This window comes from Branchiostoma belcheri, unplaced genomic scaffold (genome assembly GCF_001625305.1).
Source record: "Branchiostoma belcheri isolate BF01 breed outbred unplaced genomic scaffold, Haploidv18h27 scaffold61, whole genome shotgun sequence".
Lineage (NCBI taxonomy): Eukaryota > Metazoa > Chordata > Leptocardii > Amphioxiformes > Branchiostomatidae > Branchiostoma > Branchiostoma belcheri.
Window position 1 is genome coordinate 257,191 of NW_017804254.1, and position 21,800 is coordinate 278,990.

At 41.2% G+C, this 21,800-nt stretch overlaps 1 protein-coding gene across 3 annotated transcripts; it reads right to left on the minus strand.

Moving 5' to 3' along the window:
• Window positions 1-507: 507 nt before the first annotated feature.
• Window positions 508-19,626, minus strand: LOC109482874 (soluble guanylate cyclase 88E-like). 3 transcript variants are annotated; one of them, XM_019785743.1, is made up of 18 exons: window positions 19,186-19,626; window positions 18,432-18,640; window positions 17,878-18,084; window positions 16,162-16,288; window positions 15,447-15,566; window positions 14,376-14,487; window positions 13,777-13,827; window positions 12,396-12,497; window positions 11,340-11,457; window positions 10,342-10,471; window positions 7,185-7,394; window positions 6,147-6,293; window positions 5,240-5,396; window positions 4,600-4,709; window positions 4,093-4,176; window positions 3,033-3,080; window positions 2,389-2,643; window positions 508-1,913 (listed from the first exon to the last, which is right to left on the minus strand). In XM_019785743.1, exons 1-18 carry the CDS (start codon window positions 19,303-19,305, stop codon window positions 1,809-1,811), a joined length of 2,412 nt encoding a protein of 803 aa, XP_019641302.1. In that variant the 5' UTR covers window positions 19,306-19,626; the 3' UTR covers window positions 508-1,808. The 3 variants fall into 3 exon arrangements, with proteins under 3 accessions (XP_019641302.1, XP_019641303.1, XP_019641301.1); XM_019785744.1 differs by having other exon boundaries at window positions 7,248-7,394; window positions 13,777-13,839; XM_019785742.1 differs by having other exon boundaries at window positions 13,777-13,839.
• Window positions 19,627-21,800: the final 2,174 nt, after the last annotated feature.

Sequence of the window (21,800 nt, forward strand, 5' to 3'; positions counted from 1 at the left end):
AATGGACCCGTCTACTGGAGCTTCCGATACGTGACGTCGTAAACACGGAGCTGAAACACGTGATTGCACCAGAGGGTCATACGTGTCAGATAACCTGTGTCGCCCCCCGTCTCTGTTCAGTGTTGGACGGTTGGCCCGAATGTGTTGGAACTTGGAAGATAAAGTTTAGCCATCCGTCATTATAATGAAGTATACCAACACGCGGATGGAACTTTCATGCTAAGTTCACGGATCTGGTTTGCAATGCAGAGACTTAAATTGGTTTAGTTCAAAGAACAGAAGTTTCCCGAATTGTTCGTGTTCTTGTTGTGAGGGCTAGCCCTTTATAATAGCCTCCGGCTAGTTGGGCAGTCCTGGCTGTATACATGCCTAATAAATCAAATCAAATCAGAAGTTTCATACTCCAGAGACTTCTGAAACCCCCGGGCTTATTTTCTTAATGATACATGAATCAGGATTTTAATATTCAATAAACAGATGGCCATTGATTTGTTTTGTTACCTTTATTCCCACAAAATATCACACCCATGTCCTACCATGATGATTATCGATAAAACGTACAAAGTCGATATCATTAATTACGATATACAAGATACTGAAACAATACGACATTGAACGTGGTCAAATTGCATATATATCGTTTCCTATCTTTAACTATTTAGTGGAAAGACCAATTTCCACAACAATACACGAAAACGGATAACCTCCACATGCTTGTTCACGTAAGAAATGAAATCCGTCCGGTACAGCAACAATAATCATTTAATGTTCAGACAGATTTTGTTGCGATGCGGCTTCATTTCAAACAAACGTTACTCTAGTTACTTCTTTCAAACGTGGAGAAAATCAAATTCGATATCAAGCCACGGGTCAACATTCTACACAGTTATATATTTCTCATATACATTTTAAGTATACTTATCATAAGCCCTCATATTAGACATAATACTTTGCCGTAAGACACATAGGTACAGACCACACCACTGGGAGATATTCTACACAGGGACATATATTTCATATATTACAGTTAATTAAAGCCCTCATGGTAGACGTAAGATAACGTACGTTGATATACAATGCGACATAGAGTTCAGACAACCATCACTGCTATATTTAACAGATAGAATTTAGAAAGTTATTATTCATAATAAATGTATGATATTTCAACAGTCATATTTAGTCTACATTTAGAGGGCCCTTTCACTGTATGTTCCCAAGCTTTAGAGATATCAAAAGCATTTCAAATCCAGGCCAGGTATATCTGGTACTCATCAAGACATAACAAAATAGCCCTAAGTCAAGATGAGCTGTAAAGTATCTTCAAAACATTGTGGTGGAATAGTATAATTGGATCACTTTTGATGTAAGACTTCGCTGATGCAAGAAATATAGTGTGTTGTCTGTGGTGTACTGCCAAGAGTCTATTGGGCACTTCTAAATTTTTGTATACTGGCATCCTCACACACTGGATACGGTAAGAACCAGTGCACGAATCGTTTTCATTGCGTCAACCCGTGGGCATATCGTCAAAATACAGGTGATGACATACTCATGAAGTTGGACGTATTGACATTGACACTGAATTGGGCCATGTTGATTTGATTATATGGATGACATCCTCTGGATACCCCAAAACCGATGCGAGCGTGCGAATAAAACAAGTTTATGATGATGTCAAAATTGAAAACGTAGGAATCTTGTTTTTATTGGCCCGCCTTGTTTTTCTCACCCTGTCGCATTAGAATTGGAGTCTGTGGAGGATGTCATCCATAAAGTTTACTTGCTGTGGCCTAACGAAACCGCGCCGCTCAGGAGATACGGCACACGCTGCTGTTCTTGGCCCTGAACAGCCTGCGGAGGTTATGTCCTTCCTTTTCCTCCTCTTCTGCATTTTCCAGCTCGACGCCGTCATTCTGTAAACCATGAATGTCACAGGTTAATATCAAGTATGTGCCCAATTGTTCCACAACTTAAGTAGTTAATGTCATTTTACATGACAATGGGAATTGGGAAGTGAGTCATTTAATGACACCACGTCTAATCTATGCTGAGTTTTTCTCTCCTACTTCGCTCACCAAGAGCTTTCGATCAGTCACTGTGGTCTTCCTCAGTAGACTGACCCAGTGGTACTAGTCACGTGGCTTCTCTGAACTCTGACGGGAGCCGACAGCGTGTACCTTTGACCCAGTGTTGACGTCACACTTCAGAGAAGTCACGTGGTGACAAGCCTCACTGGGTCAGCCTGACTGAAGAAGACCAGAGTGACTGGTCGAAAGCTCTAGGTGAAAACCATTCTTTGTGTTGGACCGAAAGTTTTAACTTTGTTGGACCGAAAGTTTTAACTTTAAACATGTAACTACCAACGGATAAACTTTCACGATAGCTTACGCTTGTGTTGTCTCCTCCCGTAGCCCCGACTGTCTCCGGCTGGTGGCTCTTGTCGTCCGGAGAGTCTCCCTCCGCGTCCTTCGCCTTGTCCTTGTTGACGACCATGGGGGTGAAGTTGAGCTGCGGCGTCACCGGACCGGAGCCGGCCTCGCTCTTGGTGGAGTCCGCCTCCTCCACCGGGGGAGACACGACCGACTCTCCTCCGTCATTCCTCAACTTCCCCTTCAGCCAGTAGGTCTTCATCAACTCATTCCCCTGTAGACATTCAATGAGGCAGTATATACTCTTCCGATATCTGGCGGTTTTACATTTGAATTGCTGTTAAAATTGCAGATAAGTTTCAGTACTTGAGTTTGAGTTTACATTACGTATTCATGAGTCGCAACAGCTAACAGCTATAAAAGATTGAATTATGTCCAAAAGTTAATATTAATACAATAAGTAGATAATGAAATATATTCACACAATTTTCCAAGCGAGCGATAGGAAGACCATACACTACTCATTATACTTTTCCTACGTACATCTTTTAAAACAAAATTTGGAGTTTATTTCACATTTTTGCATGACACTATTGCTCGTGCTTCATGTCTGAATCAGATAACTACACAGACAGTCTGTGGTAAGAGTTCAGACATCCTTACCTCGCCAAGCTGAATCCTTATCTCGTTTGCCTGGCTGGTTGTCTTGGCCTGCGGAAAAAAACATTAGTCATTAGTTTGTTACAGAACATTGTGCCATCAACGACTATGCTCCATTATGAAAACTTAAACTTTTCTCCAACTCAAAATTTGACTCACCAGAAATTTTCGACTGAATCACTCAGTCTTCCTCAGCTATCTGACCCAAATGCTGTGGACACCTGATTTTTCCCACGTGTGACAGACAACCTTTGACCCTTTGCTGACGTCACACGTGGGAAAAATCAGGTGTCCACAGCATTTGGGTCAGATAGCTGAGGAAGACTGAGTGATTCAGTCGAAAATTTCTGGTGAGTCAAATTTTGAGTTGGAGAAAAGTAAGTTTTTCATAATGTAATTTACCAACTCAGATGAACTTTCATGCTGACTATGCTCCATGTTTATCTACATGCTGTAGGAATAATATGTCTGAACAAGATGAACTTCAAGACACTAATGCTATATTGAACATCGTCGCATTCTTTTTATGAGTATATGCTACTATTGATGTTGCCTTTCTAGTAGATACATGAGAGTCTAAGCTAAAACGGGATACTATAAGCTAGATTTTTTACTGATATTGAACATCGTCGTATTATTTTTATGAGTATATGCTACTATTGATGTTAACTGTTCAGTAGATACCTGAGAGTCTAAGCTCAAAACGGGATACTATAAACTTGAATTTTTATTGATATTGAACATCGTCGTATTACTTTTATGAGAATATGTTACCGGTATAGATGTTGCGTTTTAGTAGATACATGGAAATCTCAGCTCCAATAGGATATTATAAACTAGATATTTTATTGATATTGAACATCGTCGTATTATTTGGATATGCTATTTAGAATATGCTACCGTATATGTTCTATTTAGTAGATGCTTGAGAGTCTAAGCTCAAAACGGGATTCCGTCAGCTACATTTATATATCGTGTCAGCACACATATTACATGAAATATTGCCTCGTCCATAACAACTTGACATTCTGAAGAGGAATCAACTGTCTGGTTCACTACTTACGGGGATGGATCCGCGTTCCTCGATAATGTACGGCTGTCCCTGTAGATAGTCCTTTGTCACCTGGCTGATGTGGACATGCATGCCCTGGATAGGACGGAATATGGGAAGTGGAGATATTGATGTAACGTTTCTTCTCAGACAGAAATATTATTTTTTCGCGTGTGTTGGTCTTGGATGAAATAAGTTTCCTCGGAAGCAGATAACAGAGACGTGTGGGGGTCACAATATCGATCATGATAGAACCTTATTGCACGACAATTGTACGTGGTACAATGTATGCCAACAACTATATGGCAAATATGCAGATCTTGGCACATTGGCGACAACAAAATCCGTCTGTGTCCCCATCGGTGTTTGGTACAAAAAGGTAAAGAATAAAACTTAACACCATAATTACTAAAACAGTGAGGACATGTCAAATATCCATATCTTGCCAATCAGCTGATATCAAGTAGATCTAATATGTGACGTACTAGTATACAAGGATATGAAGACAAAGGCATTTACCTCGCCACTGGCTTCCATGTATGATGCTGTGTTGACTGTCTCTCCAAACAGACACCATCGGGGCATCTTCAGGCCCACCACACCTGCCACTACCATACCGGAGTGCACTCCTGGAAAAGGACAGGAAGAAGGCAATGTTTGAAGTTAACATCATCAGAGATCTGTGGGGAACGTGGGCACGAAAAATAAGGTAACACAATATATGGTTCAGTATCAGTATTTTTTGTCGTAAGATGCCAGTCTTTGCATTTTTCCAGTATTTGCTCTTCAATCAACTACTCTGCTGCAATGATATATGTCAGAGTCCTTCCCGCACCTATTGGGGCATAGGGCGGCGTCTAACTCCGTTCCAAAAGCCCTTGGCCCACACTTTGTGAAATCACTACTCCAGAGTCCACTGGTATCTCTCTCTCTCTCTGTCTTTCTCTCTCTCCTTATCTCTCGCTCTCGCTCTCCATCTCTCTCGCGCGCTCTCTCTCTCTCTCTCTCTCTCTCTCTCTCTATGTATGTGTGTGTGTGTGTCCATACTCTTCATCAAATGCTGAGTACTTTGCAGAAAAAGCAGCTGTAATATGATAATGGCTCAAAATACAACGCAACGTACTTACAACATTGACACACAGGACGAGAGATGGCTTACCGACTCGGATGTGGAGGTTCTCGTTCGTGGACGGATCTTTCAGATGTTCCATGGACCTGATCATGTCCAGCGCCATGTCACACACGTGGTGCGCGTGGTACTTGGTGGTGGTCGGGGCACCGGAGACCACCATGTAGGCATCGCCGATAGTTTCAACCTGAAGGATGCGATTAAATTTTGTTTGTAAGCTTTTATTTAGAGTACTATACAATTTTAACATACTTGTATCTAATGAATTTAAACCGAGTTTGATTGTCAAATATTTTTTATTGTTGTAAATGACTAACAATTCAGACTTATAATCTGCAAAAAGGTGTATGAATAAAGTTTCAAATGAGCTAAATGTTAGCTCCACACACTATAAACAATGGTTCTTATTCTGAGTTTGTTTACTTTGTTTTATTTATCCGTTCATGGTTGCATTAGATAACATAAATAACACGTACAACAGAAACGTACCGGAAGGAAATGAACCGATAAGTAAACAATGAAATAATAATTAAATAATGACTGATAACATATAACATTTCATAATAATTGCGATCTGAATCCACAACACCATTAGCTTCAATTTGAGTTATAAATTTAATAAAAGAAGCTAACATATAATGAGAAAGGAAAATAATGATCAAACAAGAAATTATAGTCCCATATAGAACATATGCACCTATATAACAATAAATAAACTCATATCCTACTACGTAGTGAATGGTTGAGTTACAAACTTTAAGAAAGGAAGAAAGAACCAAATTTTTCAACAATAGGATTTGGCGCAAAAATAAAGAATGTACGATCTATTGTTTCTTTCATGACTGTGTACGTGCAATCTTGTAAAATAGCATTCAAGTGAAAAGAAGCCATTAGTGTCATTATGAAACTTAAAAATTCCCCCAAAATTCCGACTTACCTTGTACACTTGGTTTTTCTCGCTAAGCTGGTCAAACAGGGTGTACATGGAGTTGAGCATGGATACAACCTGCATGGGTGTGATGCGGCTACAGATCTTGGTAAAGCCGACCACATCACTGAATAGGATCGTGACCTCTTGGAACACCTACGCGTCAAACAAAAACAAACAAACAACAAAAAAGAACATAACTAATAATTTTAAGTGTACAGAGCCAAAACACTTTTGATACAGGTTTTGTAAAAAGAATACATATTTCGTCTATGTCGTCATTCATTTTCATCACCACGATGATACTCAATAGCACAATACATGTCTGATTTGAAATGAATTCAGCAAAAATAATAACAAGCAAAACATACAAGCGGAACATACAAAGTACACAATAAATGATACTGTTCATATCATATGATAGTTAGAAAGCAGACAATCCCGGAGCACTGACAACGTGACTGCTGATCTCGCAAAAGACTGGTTACAGATTGAAGCCACGCTATGAACATGACAGGAAGTGTTAGTGCATGTACACTTGGATTGGAAAACAAGAAGTCAGAGGAAGTCAAACAGCATGATGTCGCAAAGTTCCTGAAAACTGAAACGTTCTAGTCTTGATCTAGTCTAAAGGATGCACAGAAAGGGAGCCTTCTTTTTCTAGCTAATTTCTAGCTAGAAAATTTCTAGCTAATTCTTTTAACTTTGCCAAGCAGGGTTGTACTTCATGCCATACTACCAGATGGTAACATGGCATCAAGTGTCTTGAAACAATTTCCATTAGGCAGCCCTTTCCGGCCACGTCACGGCATTTCTGATGGAGCTGGGTTCTGGATTTCTCTTTAGTTTTTCTTTTAATGGTTTATTGATTTATGAAACTTCTAGGTTTTAAAGATAAAAAGAATTTAGAGATAGTAATTTAGAATTTCCATGGGTCAGTTCAGAATACAAACAACACGAATGAGATGAAGAGTAAAAAGTCGAAACACAGAGTTCTCGTATGACCCTCATGTCACGTGCGTGGCCCAAAAGCAAAACTGCCCAAACCTCGCATGTTTGCTGTAGGGCCCATGCGGACTTGAAGTCGAAGTGTCGCAAAAGGTCGCAAACCTCGCAAGTTTCAACGGACGGCTCTCCGCGACGCAGTCGGTCGGCCACGGTCTTCGGTATCATCTGATACAGCAGCTCGTCCGTCTTCTTCATCTCCTGGTCCAGCTGCCGCATGCTCTCCTCTAGCTTGGAGCTCTTTTGCTGCTCCTGAAAAAAATATACAACGGAACGAATTATCATGAAAGTTCATCTGTGTTGGTAGTTACATGTTTAAAGTTAAAACCTTTGCTCTAATACAAATCGGGGCCCATCAACCTTCATTGAACCGCGACGGGGGCCGACATCGTCTACAAGTACCTTGTTGACGTCACACTTCATATAAGCCACGTGACAAGCTTCACTGGGTCAGTCTATTGAGGAAGACCAAAGTGACTGGTCGAAAGCTCTAGGTGAGGGATTTCTTTCTATCGGATCAAAAGTTTTAACTGAACGAATTGTTTTAGAGCAGAGTGCAATGTATATGATAAAGTATAGTCCTTTGACAGATTAAAGATATACCTCAATCGGTACTTGGTTTCTCACATTCTTCATTTATTATTATATTCTTGACCTGATAATATCTACTTATTGCCAGTACAATACTGACCATCCGTTGTAAAACTGTTGTTGTAATAATGATTTGAGATTGAGAGACGAACTTAAATGAGGATTAGGACAGGAAATGTGCAGGGCCTAGGGAGGAGGGTACTTGTATATATAGCTCATGCAATCCAGAGCTCACAGACCCGTCGGGCGAGTTAGTTTCTTCAAGGACATTATACAATGTCCTTGGAATCCTGTTCGCTGACAATTTTGTGACTGAACAATTGGGCCCGGGTAGGGGAAAAGCTGGTGGAACAAATGATTGCACTTAAAGCTGTATTTAAGAGGATGGGAAATTTTCCCCTAGGCGTCGAGCTCACTTCAGTTTGCCATGGCTGAAAGGATGACGCGTACACACTGGTCAAACAACTGAAGTCATTATGGTGTCCTCGAATCTTCCACCTCAGTTTGTAATGGGTTTTGGTGTTGGATGAGCTACAACAACGAGAGCAAGCAAAGGCATGGCGACAGGGACTCATACGGAGGAGGCTACAGATCTAGAAGTATCCAGTTTTACAGGGACCTATCTGACATCTGGTGCCGGCGTGCTGTACGCTCTGCTGAGTACACTGTTCGCTGCCTTCTCGGCACAGTTCATGTCCCTGAGTAGTCAGGCGGGCGTACCTGGGCTGCAGCTCATATTCCTCATCAAACTTGTACAGCTTCTTATTGTCCTCGTCCTCCTGCCCTTCTTCAGACCAAAGATGACAACTGAAGACAGGCGACAAACTCTGTTCTTGATACTATTGATAATTCCCGACACCTTGGGAACTATCTTCGGATTCATGTCGTACGTCTTTGTTGTTCCCGGGATCGCCCTCGGCATCACACAAGGGTCCATGCCTTTCGTCGCCGCCTGTATCGGATTTTTCTTCCTTACGGAAACTGTAGGTGTTGTGAATTGTTTGGGAATTATTCTGAATGTTGTCGGGGTGATAGTTGTTGCAGTTGGAATGATTACAGAGAACACTTCGTCCACGCAGCGTCTGACGGCGTCCATCCTTCTGCCACTCGCTACAACTTTCACCAAAGGTCCGGATATCGTGCTCGCACGGTCGCTCATCGGGGTACAGGGGGTCTCCATTCTAACCGTGACGTTCTACAACAACGTGTTTGGATCAGTGGTGCTGCTTGGACTGATGTACATCTTTGAGATCCCACGTTGGGAGATGTCCCCACAAACGGTGGGGTACGTTACCGGGCTGTGCCTGTGTGTCAGCGGCACAGCATTTACTACAAAACTAGCACTGAAGACGGAAAAAGCGGGCATTGCTACCACCATAACGACATTCACAGTCCCCCTTACAGTGCTGTTGGACTACATTATTCAGTCGGAGTTCCCCAGTCCTGTCAAGTCTGTCGGTGTTGTACTGGTAGTGTTAGGTACCGGTGTAACGGCAGGGTATACATGGTGGAGGCATCGGAAACAGATTCTTCACAAAAATCTCTTGGGGACCTTAAACTTTGATAACTAATTCTTAAGATAATTGTTTTAGACGTGTAGCAGTATACATTGTGTAATGTAGTGTAAATTTATATCAAAGAATGAACTTTATCACACAACAGCTAGACATGGTACAATGTATGAAAAACAACAATAAGAGGTTAGGCACACTGACTGGAGAATATTTGGTTCTCCAAGTTGAATCATGTGAAAGACACCCATTATCAGTAGCGCTGTCCATGCGAAAGTCTGTTTTTTCTTGCTTTTTTATGCCATGACCAATACTTATAATATTCCCCATGTACTTGGGGTTCAGTGCCTGAGTAGTTTTAGTAGCTATCATACATGTAAATCTGATACTACAGAATAACCTTGTTTACCGGAAGATTCATACTATTTTAGACAGAAGTATAGAGGCAAAGTTTTAGAACAATAAATCTTATTAGCTTTGTTCAGGTACACGTACACGTGTATAAAAAAGATTTTAATATAATGATAATCATTATGTTGTTATACATTTTGGTTGAATAGTCTAGAGATCGTGCGAGCATCGATTAATCGTCGACCGTAACTCGAGCGGCATACGCCCGTGTGTCGAGCGAGCTTCGACCGACTCCCGTTCGGTTAAAAAGTTGATCTTTATGTTAACCAGACGGTAGTGTAAATTTGTGGCTCTAGTGGTAGTATTGAGTTGGATCTTCCACAGACTTCCTGTTTATATTTCTATTTTATTCTGCCAGTCCGCTCCATTACTTTGCTAAAAATATTACGACAGGTCAAACATAAAAATTGGCCAAACCATTCCTTTTTAGGTGGATACACTGGCCATCTGCTTGCCATATCATATGGACTTCATTATCATAGATGTATTCCCAAGCGATCGCCCGAGCCTCGCACAATGTGACAGCGGCGGTTTTCAAGCCAAAAATACGCGCGATCGTCGGTCGATCTCATAATAGGCCGATATTTCGGCGATTGACAAATACGACCGAAGTTCGTCGACCATGTGACAGGGGCATTAGATGTTCAGTAGTTCTATCATATGGGTATATCAATTTTCAGGATTACCTGATCGAGCGCGAGTTTGAGCTCTGCTGACTGCTGGGTGCCGGTGAGCACCAGGTCCCGGCTGGAGTCGTGCATACTCAGGTCGTTGATGAACAGCCCGATCCGGTACATCGCCTCCAGGTTCTCCATACTGTGAGCGACAGAGAAAGGGTGGAATACAGGAGTTTTCTTTTACACAACCAATATCTAAGTGCTGACGTTTCGGCGTCTATCAGACACCGCCCTCAGAGCTTCTGACGGGAGTTCTGCTTCTCGCCGCTATATGTAAACGATGTAGGTGGCGCTTTTGCGGCGAGAACCAAAACGTCAGCACTAAGGTGAGAAATCTTGGTTGAGTAAAAGAAAACTCCTGTATCCTGCTATACTTTACCAACCTGATGAAACTATTTTCGTAAGGAGACAAAGAATGGCATTACAAACATCGCACAATACAAGTGCGATGATTTTTCCGACGATATCGCCCTGATTTATGTCATAGATTTAACAAGAAACTGTGAAACGGGAGAACCTTGCCTTGCAAAATCTCCACTAATGCCCATTCTTGTGTGTTAACGTACATTTCTGATAGATTTTAATTGTAATGTCTTTCTAATGTTCACATCATTACACCGTTCAAATTCCTGTTTCAAAGTCCTTCTATAGTAACGGTTTCTTTTCCTGGACTGCAAAATTATGGAACTCCCTCCCAAACACATGCCTCCATGTCGAATGCAATCGACAAGTTTTCAAAATAAACATCCACCGCCATCCTTTGGCATTTATAGTCACATATCTCAGTGTCTAGAAGGGACCAGTTGGCTTTGTATTGAGCAGTTCATCGCATCCGTTGCTTCTAAAGTAGAACTCGTCGCAACAAACCCTCCATTGCAGGCCAAAATGCTTCGGCCATTGTCTTGACCGTTTCAGTTTGAATTTACCAATTCGAAAAGCATGAACAGTAACATATATGCTACATGCTATCTGTGTTTCTGTGAGTCTATGACCGTATTAATACCCACATCGGAGTTCCGATGAATATGACGGAGTCCCATTCCTTCATGAACATCATCTGTCCCTTCAGTGTGAGACAGTTGCTGGAGGCTCCTTCGATGCCGTCCACTCCTTCCTGGGCAGCATCTAACAGAGAAAAAATCAAGTAAATATTTATTTCACATTGACGAATCGACAAAAAAATCCCAATAGAATCCATTCTATATCTAGATCTTTCTTTTACACTATGCCGAAAATTTCACTGCACGGAACGTTAGCTTTATTTGCCAATAATACTGGTAATGTTTACTTGACAATACATATACTATGGTAGTACATAAGTCAAGTCTGGTGATTTCGCACCTAACAATGGTTATAAATAACTTGATATTATTTCTTCTATTGTCAATTATCTACTGGTATTTACATGTACATTGGCTTTATCAATGGTAGTGAATACCAGTAAATCTGGTTATGTTTACTCGACAATGGTAGTAAATAAAAAAGTCCGGTGATTTCAGACTTTACAATGGTTGTACATTGTACTTGACTTGACTTTTATTTACTACAGTATTGCAAAAATTCCGGTACAGTTTCGACTTTATTACCTCCGGGGGAGGAGACATCCTTCCGTGGAAGGGTTTTGTGAGAGATTTAGATTGTCATGTTCGCAGCTGTTTCTCGCGTTTGGGTGGACGGATTCGTTTGAGATTCGGTATATGTCTTGCTATTGGGCCGCAGATGATGCACGTTCTTTTGTTTTTATTGTATATGTGTTTTCGGGCGTGAAAATGGTGCCTTTTAGTGGACCTAAAACACTCCTTTGATCGTGAAAGTGGTCGCGACCGTTGACCTTTGGCGTGTTTAAGCTATTCTCGGTCCGGTTCACATATATGACCCCTCACACAGAGGGGTGTCCGGTCTCGACAAATTCTTTGTTTAAAACCATATATAAAGATATACAATAAAAAGCCCGGAGGTATAAAATCTCAGATTTTACTTGTTAGAATTTATAAATACTGGCATTGGTAAATCCAACTCTTTGTGCAGATAAATTTGCAAGAGAAGATGACTCCTAGACAAACCGGTGATGCTTTGGTAAGCCAGCAGTTCCAGGGAGGTGTCCAGCGCCTTACGGTCTTCCTCCTCCCCTTCTCGTGGTTCTTCACCTTCCCCGTTATGGTGACCTAGGGAACAGAAATTCATTTTAGAAAATCATAAATCCAAAAGCCTTGTAATGTCAGATAAGTATATGATAATAATAATAATGGTATATCTAGGAGCAATAGTATGTAAGCCCATCAGGTCAATAGACCGATCCCGAATATCCATCACAATTAAGAGTTCAACCAATGAGAGAAGGGCAATTAGCGGTTCGACCAATGAGAGAGTGGCTGAAATATTTGCATTTCTATCTTTTGACGGAGGTGGGCGGGGCTTCAGGATCGGTCTATTGTCGGATTTAGCGGATTCACTTGTACATTGAGGACGGCTGTTTTACACAGATGGACATTTCCTACAAAGTTGGATTTATTATTATAATTCATTCAGTACCAAATTAGAGAATATATAATTGTAATACGTCCGTCATCAGCATGTTTAAAGGTAGTACTGATATGAAACTGATCGTGTGGTACAAGATCTAAGTAATTGTTTTCATCTATACATCATCATCAAACATGTCAATGGCTGGGTTTTTACGAAGTCACAGGCAACACAGAAATGTATACATTCAATGAAAAGTTTCTGAACCTACTGGACACGTCTACGGCTTTAGCCATACTGCAAGGAATCTATTCTTTACCCACAGCTTAAAGCATACGTAAAGGTTCAATCGCTTACGCAGGCTTTAAGGTGTGCTTAAAGATAGAATTTCGTGTGCAGTCACGTTTAAGATTCCCTTATCCAATATCAATATATCTTGGGTATACAAATTCAAAGATAAGGTGCAAATGATACATGAAAACAAACAAAAACTTTAACAAAGGCTTCAATGCAAAGTAAAAACTTCGAGTTTGTGTTCCAAGTAGCAGCGTCAAGACATCCAAATCAAGGGCCTTTTACCTTTACAAGTATCATGTGATTTTTCGCCCTGTTCTCTGCGATTTGAGGAAGTATCGAGGAACGCTCTCTTGATGACTGACCATGGTCCACGTGTGTGAAGATCTCAAAGATAAGAAAACGAAGGGCACTACCATTAACCCCCTCAACACGTCACTCAGAGTTCAGAACCAGCTGAAGCAACAAACAGAAAAGCTGTTTCTTTTTTATCATGAGCATATAAACCCGTAGAGACTATCCGGGGAGTATAACACACAAAAGCTAATTCTGCAATGGGCATCTAAGCATACTCGGGCAATTTGCAAACAAACAAATGGCGTTTCTGAGTTTCTGAGTGACTTGCTGCTGTTGTTTTTATTCTTAATCCTGAAGCTTGTGCTGAATCGTAATACTGTGTACACTCACCGTGTTGCGCATGGCTTAGTTGGTGCTTGGCTTGTGTTCTTTGTAGAGAACCTGTAAGATTCACTATTGTCATTGAAAGATGTTTAATATCGTCGAGTGATGAATAAATATGTAACATCAGAGAGGCCTAGTCCTACTGGAAAATTCCGAAGCAGAAATTGTCATTTTTGCACATTCGAATCTGTAGCTCTATACATCACTATGAAACACAAGTCATTGATGGTACGATGCTAGACATTATTCCAACAAAAAGGGTACACAAAGATCAAAAATTTTCAGCGACCACTGTTGCCTTCAGTAAACAGAGACGTGGGACGATATAGACTTTGCGCCACGTTTGATCAATTTCGTATCCGTAAAGTCTCGCGTGAATAAGGTCACGTGTCTGTAACCTCAACTCTCGCGAGATTACGTACGGAAGTTCACTAATTATACTGATGAAGGCGACATTGGTCGTTGAAAATTCGATCCTTTTGTATCCTTTGTGTTGGAATAAAGTTTAGCACCGTACAGTGATTACTGTACTACCAACACACTGTCAGATAAATTTCCATGATAATATGTCATTAATTATATGCAACATTCACAGAGTAACTCACTTTGAATCTTCTTGTACAGGGGCTCGCTTCCGGAGTTTCTCCCGTACCCGCCACCTCTCGTGATGGGGTCTCGCGAGATCAGCTCAAACAGGTTGTTAGTATGAGACAAGACCTGCAGCGGCAAGGCAGCACAACTGTCTTGTAATGATTTACTCTTCCCAGTAGTAGGAAAGAGAGAATACCGTTTTTACATAGTAGCTGTAAAAATAATTTTTTTTTCAACGAGATAACTGACTGAAGTATAATGTTGTAGTAAAGTCGTGCGCCTTGTGGCCTGTTTGCTAGGGTTTCATCCTATGCTAGTTGCTATGCCTTGAAGCGCCACCAGCGGGCACTCGCGGTACTGCAGTGCGAGCGTGTCAAACTACAGTAAAACAGCACAGAACTCGCAACAATAAAACAATGAAACTAAAGTATCTTCACATGCAAAATGACCATGTTGGCTTTGACATGAGAAAAATTTAAAGTAAAAATTAAGGAATGACAACTTACACGGCGCTTGAAATCGCCCGTCTTGTGCAAACGTAAAGAAAGCCACTTTTGGTCAATGAGCTTTGAATCTACCACAATATGTTTCTAATTTACGTCCTAAACGGGCATTAAATCTATTGCTTAGTATTCCGGACCTTGAATTAGATTTCTGTAAATAAATTTGCAAAGACTACGGAATCCAATTGTGTTTTGCTAATTTTGCTAGATTTCTTTCTATTGGGTGAGTTTTAAATGAATTTAGAAACATCTGGGTATGGCTTATTTTCTTATCCTCCACGTGGTAAATGGATTATGTTTTTGAGTAATAATAAGTTGATAACTCTAACGTTGTTAAATTTATTGTATTAACTTTCATGCGTAGCCAACGAGCTTTGAAATAATTTGATAAATGTTCGCGGTGCAACCAAGAGAGCACATCCAAAAGCAAAGAAAAAAATCTTTATCATAAGTTACAAAAATACGTAAAGAATTTTTTGTCTGTCGACAATGCAGTATGATACTAATTTAAAAAAATGGAATGGAAGGACACAGATGAACACAAACTCTCAGAACCACGTGAAAGGATTCCTCTGTACGTACGTTGTCCCACGTGAACTCCACCAGAGGTCGGACGACCCGGAAGCAGTCGTTGATCTTCTTCCCCTCTAGGTCAGACATGATAGCCTCCAGCCCCACCCCGACATTACGGATCACCATGTCCTAAAAACACAGGGCATCTTCGTCGATGAAGGTTAGACATCCAGGTAATAAAACAACTTTAACTCAATTCAAGCAACCGTATAGAACTGCATGTCAAACTAAGTAGCATCCACTACCTTTCGTCAGTGACGGAATTTATAGTCGAACATACACTTGTATTCATCCAAAAACTTTGAGTTAATAAGTCGTCCTCATTTGTAATTAGTGTCAGTGAAGCCCCATATCATATTCCCTTTTTACTTCCGGGTACGTTAAAGTATTGTTTTGGGTGGCTCAGCTGTGGGATGGAGTATCTGTTTCTCCGGGAACAGTAGGTTGACAGCACGTGGGTTTGGGAGGATTGACAGGCAGAATGACTGGAAGTCGGTTACAGGAAATCGGGTGAACGTGAAGGTATCAGAATCTTGGAGCCAGTGGTCGACTTGGGGGGGGGGAGGAAGCAGAGGCCTTCCGGAATTCCAGAAGACTGAAGTGTCCGATTTGCTGATTTGTTCTCTTTTGTTGTTTGTTGTTGCTGAATTTGACATTTTGTCCTATTTGCCTTGCAGCTTGCACTAGTGATGACAACAGACGGACCCGAACATGAACACCTCACCTGCGTGAAGACCACGTTGAACGGGAACACCTCGAAGAACAGTTCACTGCGCACAGGCAGCAGCTCCTCCTCCTGACGTAAGTCCGCCTGCTGGTTCTGTTTGAAGGCGGTGTTGTCGAAATGTAGCCTGCAGGGAGGCAGAGCGGCATTCTTTTTATATTTACCGAAGGAAAATATTGTTTTTGCTCTGTTTCCTCCTCTTCTTCTTCTCCAAACCAAAGGTCTATGACCTGAACCAGACGTCTGCCACCATGGTAGCTAGTGTTGTGTTACATCATGTTGCAATTTTATAGCAGGAGGAATTTAAACTCCTGCCACCATACATATGAATGTGTGAGAGTAAGAATTAACAGAGCAGACCATATGCGAAGGTACACATTATGCATTTGTTTTGAAATATTACCTTTCTAGTTTCTGTCAAACTTTAGTTACCTACGTCCGGGTACGGAAGTATAGTTTTGGGTGGCTGAGTTACTAGTTGTGGGTTTGTTTCCAGATTCTCTGTTTGTGTTAATTGCTTCGGTTGCATGGTGGATGGGAAATGATTTTGACAGATGATTGACAAGAAGGTCAAGCCTGGGGGTCACCCAACACACGCCGATAGTGGGAGTACAAGAAGTGGTGTAATACATCATTAAATCCCCACCACAGTTCCAATGCATTCACGAAAATAAAACTACATGCTTTCCGAAAATCTGTAAATTTGAAGGTCACGAAAATTGCAATTACTTCCCGGAAGTGTGAACTCTCCGCTTTAGATTTCTTGTTTGGGATGTTTTTCGGTTCGTTTATTTTATGTCAAGTTGTTACTTGTACACATTTTTCACATTCCATTCTGAGGTCCATTTTTCATAAATTAAAGGTTAGCATTCTACAATGATTGCCGTATCATAATTACATACCTGTAACATTCCTGAAGTAGGAATTGGTCGCTACGGTAACGGGCTGTATAAATGCCCTCACATGCACAAATTGGTCATGGCTATGCCCTTATTTGGTCATGATTACCGAACAATGATGTAACTACGCAGCAGGAATGCAGCTGATAGCAACCGGCTTACAAAATAGCGTTATTGACCAGCGGAATATTAGAATACGAGCGATCGCTGGTTTTGTTTACATCATATACATGTCCATTCGATACTTAAAGCGTAGGAAATAGCCCCGAAACAAGCTATGTGAGGCGTTTTGTTGGGTATCACCCACAAATAACTAGCGCCAGCCTACGATACAAAACAAGTATCGTTCTATGTGATATAGCTAGCTCTCGCCGCGCCGCGTACCTGCGAAGCTGGTGTGTTCCGCCGAAGGGCGGTTATACCGGCCATACCGATACAGATACAGAAGCAACCGTTTTCCGTCAGAGACATCGCATTTGTGCCTCACAGATGTCTGATTTAACTTACAACATTAAGAAAATGGCAAGAGAATTGACTTTGAATTTGAAAATCCAGTTTTGCCGTCCTGAAATTGGATGCATTAGTTCTATATGCTCGTATATCTATAACTGCGTAAAGAAGCGAGAAGAAGTTGAACATGTAAATACATGTAGTAGACCACATTAGTATGTGTGGTTTAAGTGTCATTGCTGTTTCCCTTGAATTAATTGTCTATTCATGACCTGTACTTAGCTTGTTAGAGCACAAACGTACAATAAAGGTCTTTCATTCATTTTTAAACTGTGGATATGTGAGAAGAAGACTGAAGACTGTTAACCTGAAGACGATGTGTGTTTGATCGTCCGTCTCGTCGTGGTTCAGTACCTCCACCTCTATGTCGGTCTGGTAGAATTGTTTGCCGACCTGGCGGAGTTCGCCCTTCACGTAGTGGATGAAGCCCTTCCGGCGGCTCCGGTAGTGGAGGGTCAGCCCTGTGGCCGTCTCTTCCTCACAGAAGAAACTCGGCGGTTGTAACTTCGGGTAACTGAGATTCAAAGAGATGTTGACAATTTACAATCTCATGATGATGTAAAACGGGACGTCATATGAAATTCTGTCTAAAAGTTGATTTGACGATCAGTTTATCATAAATCTGGCATTTTTCTTTGCTCAGCACATTTGAAACCTCTCGATTATCTATTCAGAAACACTTGCGTGCTCGTTAGTACTTCAGCAAGTACAGCCAGGGTTGAATTGAATAGCGGTTTCGTATATGAAACAACCGCTGTTTACGTCAACCGCTCGGAAGCCCCCTCTAGCGGTTCGGTCAAAAAGTTCACCCATTTCAGCAATCGTGCCGCACATTCGTAGTGAAATGTACTTGAAACCCACCTGAAGCGCAGGTACTCGTGCAGGTTGTCGAGGCCGTTGAGGAAGTCCCGGAGCTGGCGGCCGAGTACCCGCAGGATCCTGTCGTAGCCGTACTGCCCCACGAACGTCACGAAACTGATCCCGAACACGTCCATCAGCTCGTCATGGTTCATCCCAGTCACTTCGGACGCCGCCTTGGCCAGGCGAGGGATCACAGTCTCCGAGTAAACCTATAAAAAATATATGGACTTAAAAGCCATACAGCGTTTCTAGGGAAATAGAAACTACGAAAATCGGGGAAATCATTTTTTGCAAAAGTTTGTTCAAATGATGTTTTTTTTCTTCTCTGATTCAAATGAAATTCTGTTTTACAATGCTGCTTCTTGACTTGAAAATACAATATTTAAAATTGCAGTCGTGTCTCAACGTCTATGTGATATTCTTGATCTACGTATGCAGCCATAACTGTCATTCGGACGTCGGTAAAGATTAGATCTAGACTTTCAGGTAATGAGATAGATAAGAAAAAAAGTTACTCTAGAAACTGCATAGATTCTGAAAACAGTCTGACATTTCAAGTATTATCCACTACTTTAAGTCAGCGACTGTCATTCTGACGATGCTAAACTGTACAAGCAATATTACAAGTGACATTCAAAACACGCGATTCTAAAAAAAACGGTTACCTGTCTATGTAGCAAAAACCTGTTGAAAATATGCCATTTGTATGGCCAACGGAGTAAGGCATCTTCAACACATAAAATGCTTGACTTACCTGATGAGTCACAAAGGAGTGATGCGGGACGTTGGCCCGCTCTCTGATGAGCTTCCATACCGCCTCCCCGTAGGCTCCCTTCAGGTAGTCGTTGATGCTCTCCAGCAGTAAACCGTACATGCTTGGCGGGGTAAGTGCGCGATTTTACCGCCAAAGTGTGGCAAAAATGCTGCGCGTTTTACTCGCGTGTCCTTGAGGATGTCAGCGATACTTTACAAGCGGTGAAACCTATTTTGGCCCATTCCTTCGGTGGTCAAGATTTTTCCCGACGATTTGGCTCCTTTTCAACGCTATGGGGGTATTCCGAATGCAGTTTGTAAACCCCTAGTCCTCGTATAACAAATTCTCTGCCAAAAAGATACTATTTTACTAAAGAAAACAACGGAGCACTAACTCACGTTAGCGAGTACCAGGTCTACCCCTGGCCAACACGACTGTCTCTCTGTCCGCACTAATTTTAGGACCGCCGTTCCGATGGATCCACTACGCCGTTTCCAGGGAAACCGTTTTCCTCTCGGAGCATGCGGCTTGTCGTCATGGCAACTAGACTGTGGGGATACCGCCAGATGGACAAGTTCACACAGATGCGCATGCGCTGTGAAGCTCCTTATGTATGATCCGTCGATGATCCAAGCGCCTCTTAGAAAGTTGACAGAAAAATGATACGGCGTTTTCATGGGGAAAAGATATATTTAACTCGAATTTCTTGCTATACAACATTCATTAAGCCGATGTTTATCATTATGCTGAAGTCTATCTAACAAAGGATTCATATCCATGAAGTATACTTGGCAACATTTTCGTGCCAATGATTGTCTTGTTAGGCGTTTCTTGTGAAGAAACTTTATGTTTTGTTTTGTTTTGTTTTGTTTTAATTTGTTTTGTTTTGTTTTGTTTTGTTTTGTTTTGGTTTGGTTTGGTTTGGTTTGGTTTGGTTTGGTTTGGTTTGGTTTGGTTTGGTTTGTTTTGTTTTGTTTTGTTTTGTTTTGTTTTGTCCAAAATCAGTTGAGTCATATAATATGCCGAGTAGCCAACACAGTCACTGTGAAAAAGCGCCACCTGTTGTTTATAACAGTTTTGTAATGAGGCGTTGTTACAAGATATTGTTTCTGCGTTTTTAATGTTTTTTCCCAGATTATTCAACAATTTCCTCTTTTAAGAATTGCAAACCGTTATCTAAATGTAAGGAGAGGCTACACAACTTTACCATGGTCAATGAGGTCATCTAGCGACCATCCTCCATAAATGCAGTGCAACAAGCAACGCATCTCTGAGCTCAGAGCACAAAGTTAATTTTCATGTGTTCTGTCAACAGGAGAATGAATGAAGGAATGAGGGCAAAGCCCGGACCAGTTTACATGGCACGGATTAGTGCAGGGGAATCCGAAGATAAACAGGACTGCGGTTTACCGACGGTAATCCCGTGGAAAGTGGATTATCCAGGGGCCCTTCGTGCCAGGGGAGATTTGTAAACTAAACTGTGTAACGTGAGATTTTTTGGCTTATTTGGGTCAAGTCGACGCTCTGAAGGCATTATAGTCCACAGAAAAACGTTAGGTACCAACTTTCTGCTGGATAGGAAATTATCAATCTCTCAGCATTAGTGCTTTATTGAATGCGCTATGTCTATATGTTTTTTACATAAGGCCATGTTGATTTGATTATATGGATGACGTCTACGCGCGCATGAATTTTCAGCCGTTTCCAAAAAAAAAGTTTTCAACCATACTGTAAATCGTACAAAACAGTTGCAAAATGAGCAAAAATATACCATAAGTTCAAAAAAAAAATAATAAAAACTATACCAATGTCGTAGAATGCCAAAATCAAACGAAAAAAGACAAAATTGTAAAGAAATGAACTTGAAGACTAGATTATTCGCCAAACCATATTCTGTGCCATTTGCTCAACCCTCATGACCACGTAGATTTCATAATGAAAAGAACTTTTTTTTTGCAAAACTTTTTTTTTATTCGCACGCGCGCATCAGTTTTGGGGCTCCCGGAGGATGTCATCCATATAATCAAATCAACATGGCCTAATTTATGAAGAACTATATAATTTTAGCAGGTACAACGTATGGCAACATATACACACATAGTTATTGCTGACCTTTATCTAACGGTATTTACAGTTTCGAGAAGTAACAATTCTAACAGTTCTGAGAAACTAATCTGTCTAGAAGAAGGTATTTTTATACCCGTAACACATGTAGTGTACCAGCCACGTAGTCTGCTTTATTATCACGAGGTAGTAGCCTTGCAGAGATTTAATTTGCTCTCCATTTGTTCGAGTACAGGCTACGGTGCCTTGTCAGAGTCTTTAAACCAAGAAAGCACCACCGTCTAAAATCTCAACCCCTGCCATCCATGCTTAAGTCAGCAGATTGTCCACCTTGAAATGCCCTTAACACATCTGGTCTATTTCTATGGTCACTGCCAATGTCGATTTGCAGCTCTCCTTGACATTCACATAGACATTTACAAAGGAAACACAGTCGAATGCCTCTGTATACAACGCTTTGACATATTCATCAGCACACCTGTCCATATTTTTAGCCCTCCCTCGGGTCACTATATTTTCCCATTTTGTCTACTGCCAGACATTAGTGACGT

Coding starts and splice junctions, on each gene's coding strand:
- LOC109482874 (XM_019785742.1), bottom strand. CDS start 19,305: ATGTACGGTTTACTGCTGGAGAGCATCAACGACTACCTGAAGGGAGCC. Junction 13,840..14,375: donor CCTGTACAAGAAGATTCAAA/GTGAGTTACTCT, acceptor CAATGACAATAG/TGAATCTTACAGGTTCTCTA. Junction 5,397..6,146: donor AGAAAAACCAAGTGTACAAG/GTAAGTCGGAAT, acceptor CGCATCCTTCAG/GTTGAAACTATCGGCGATGC.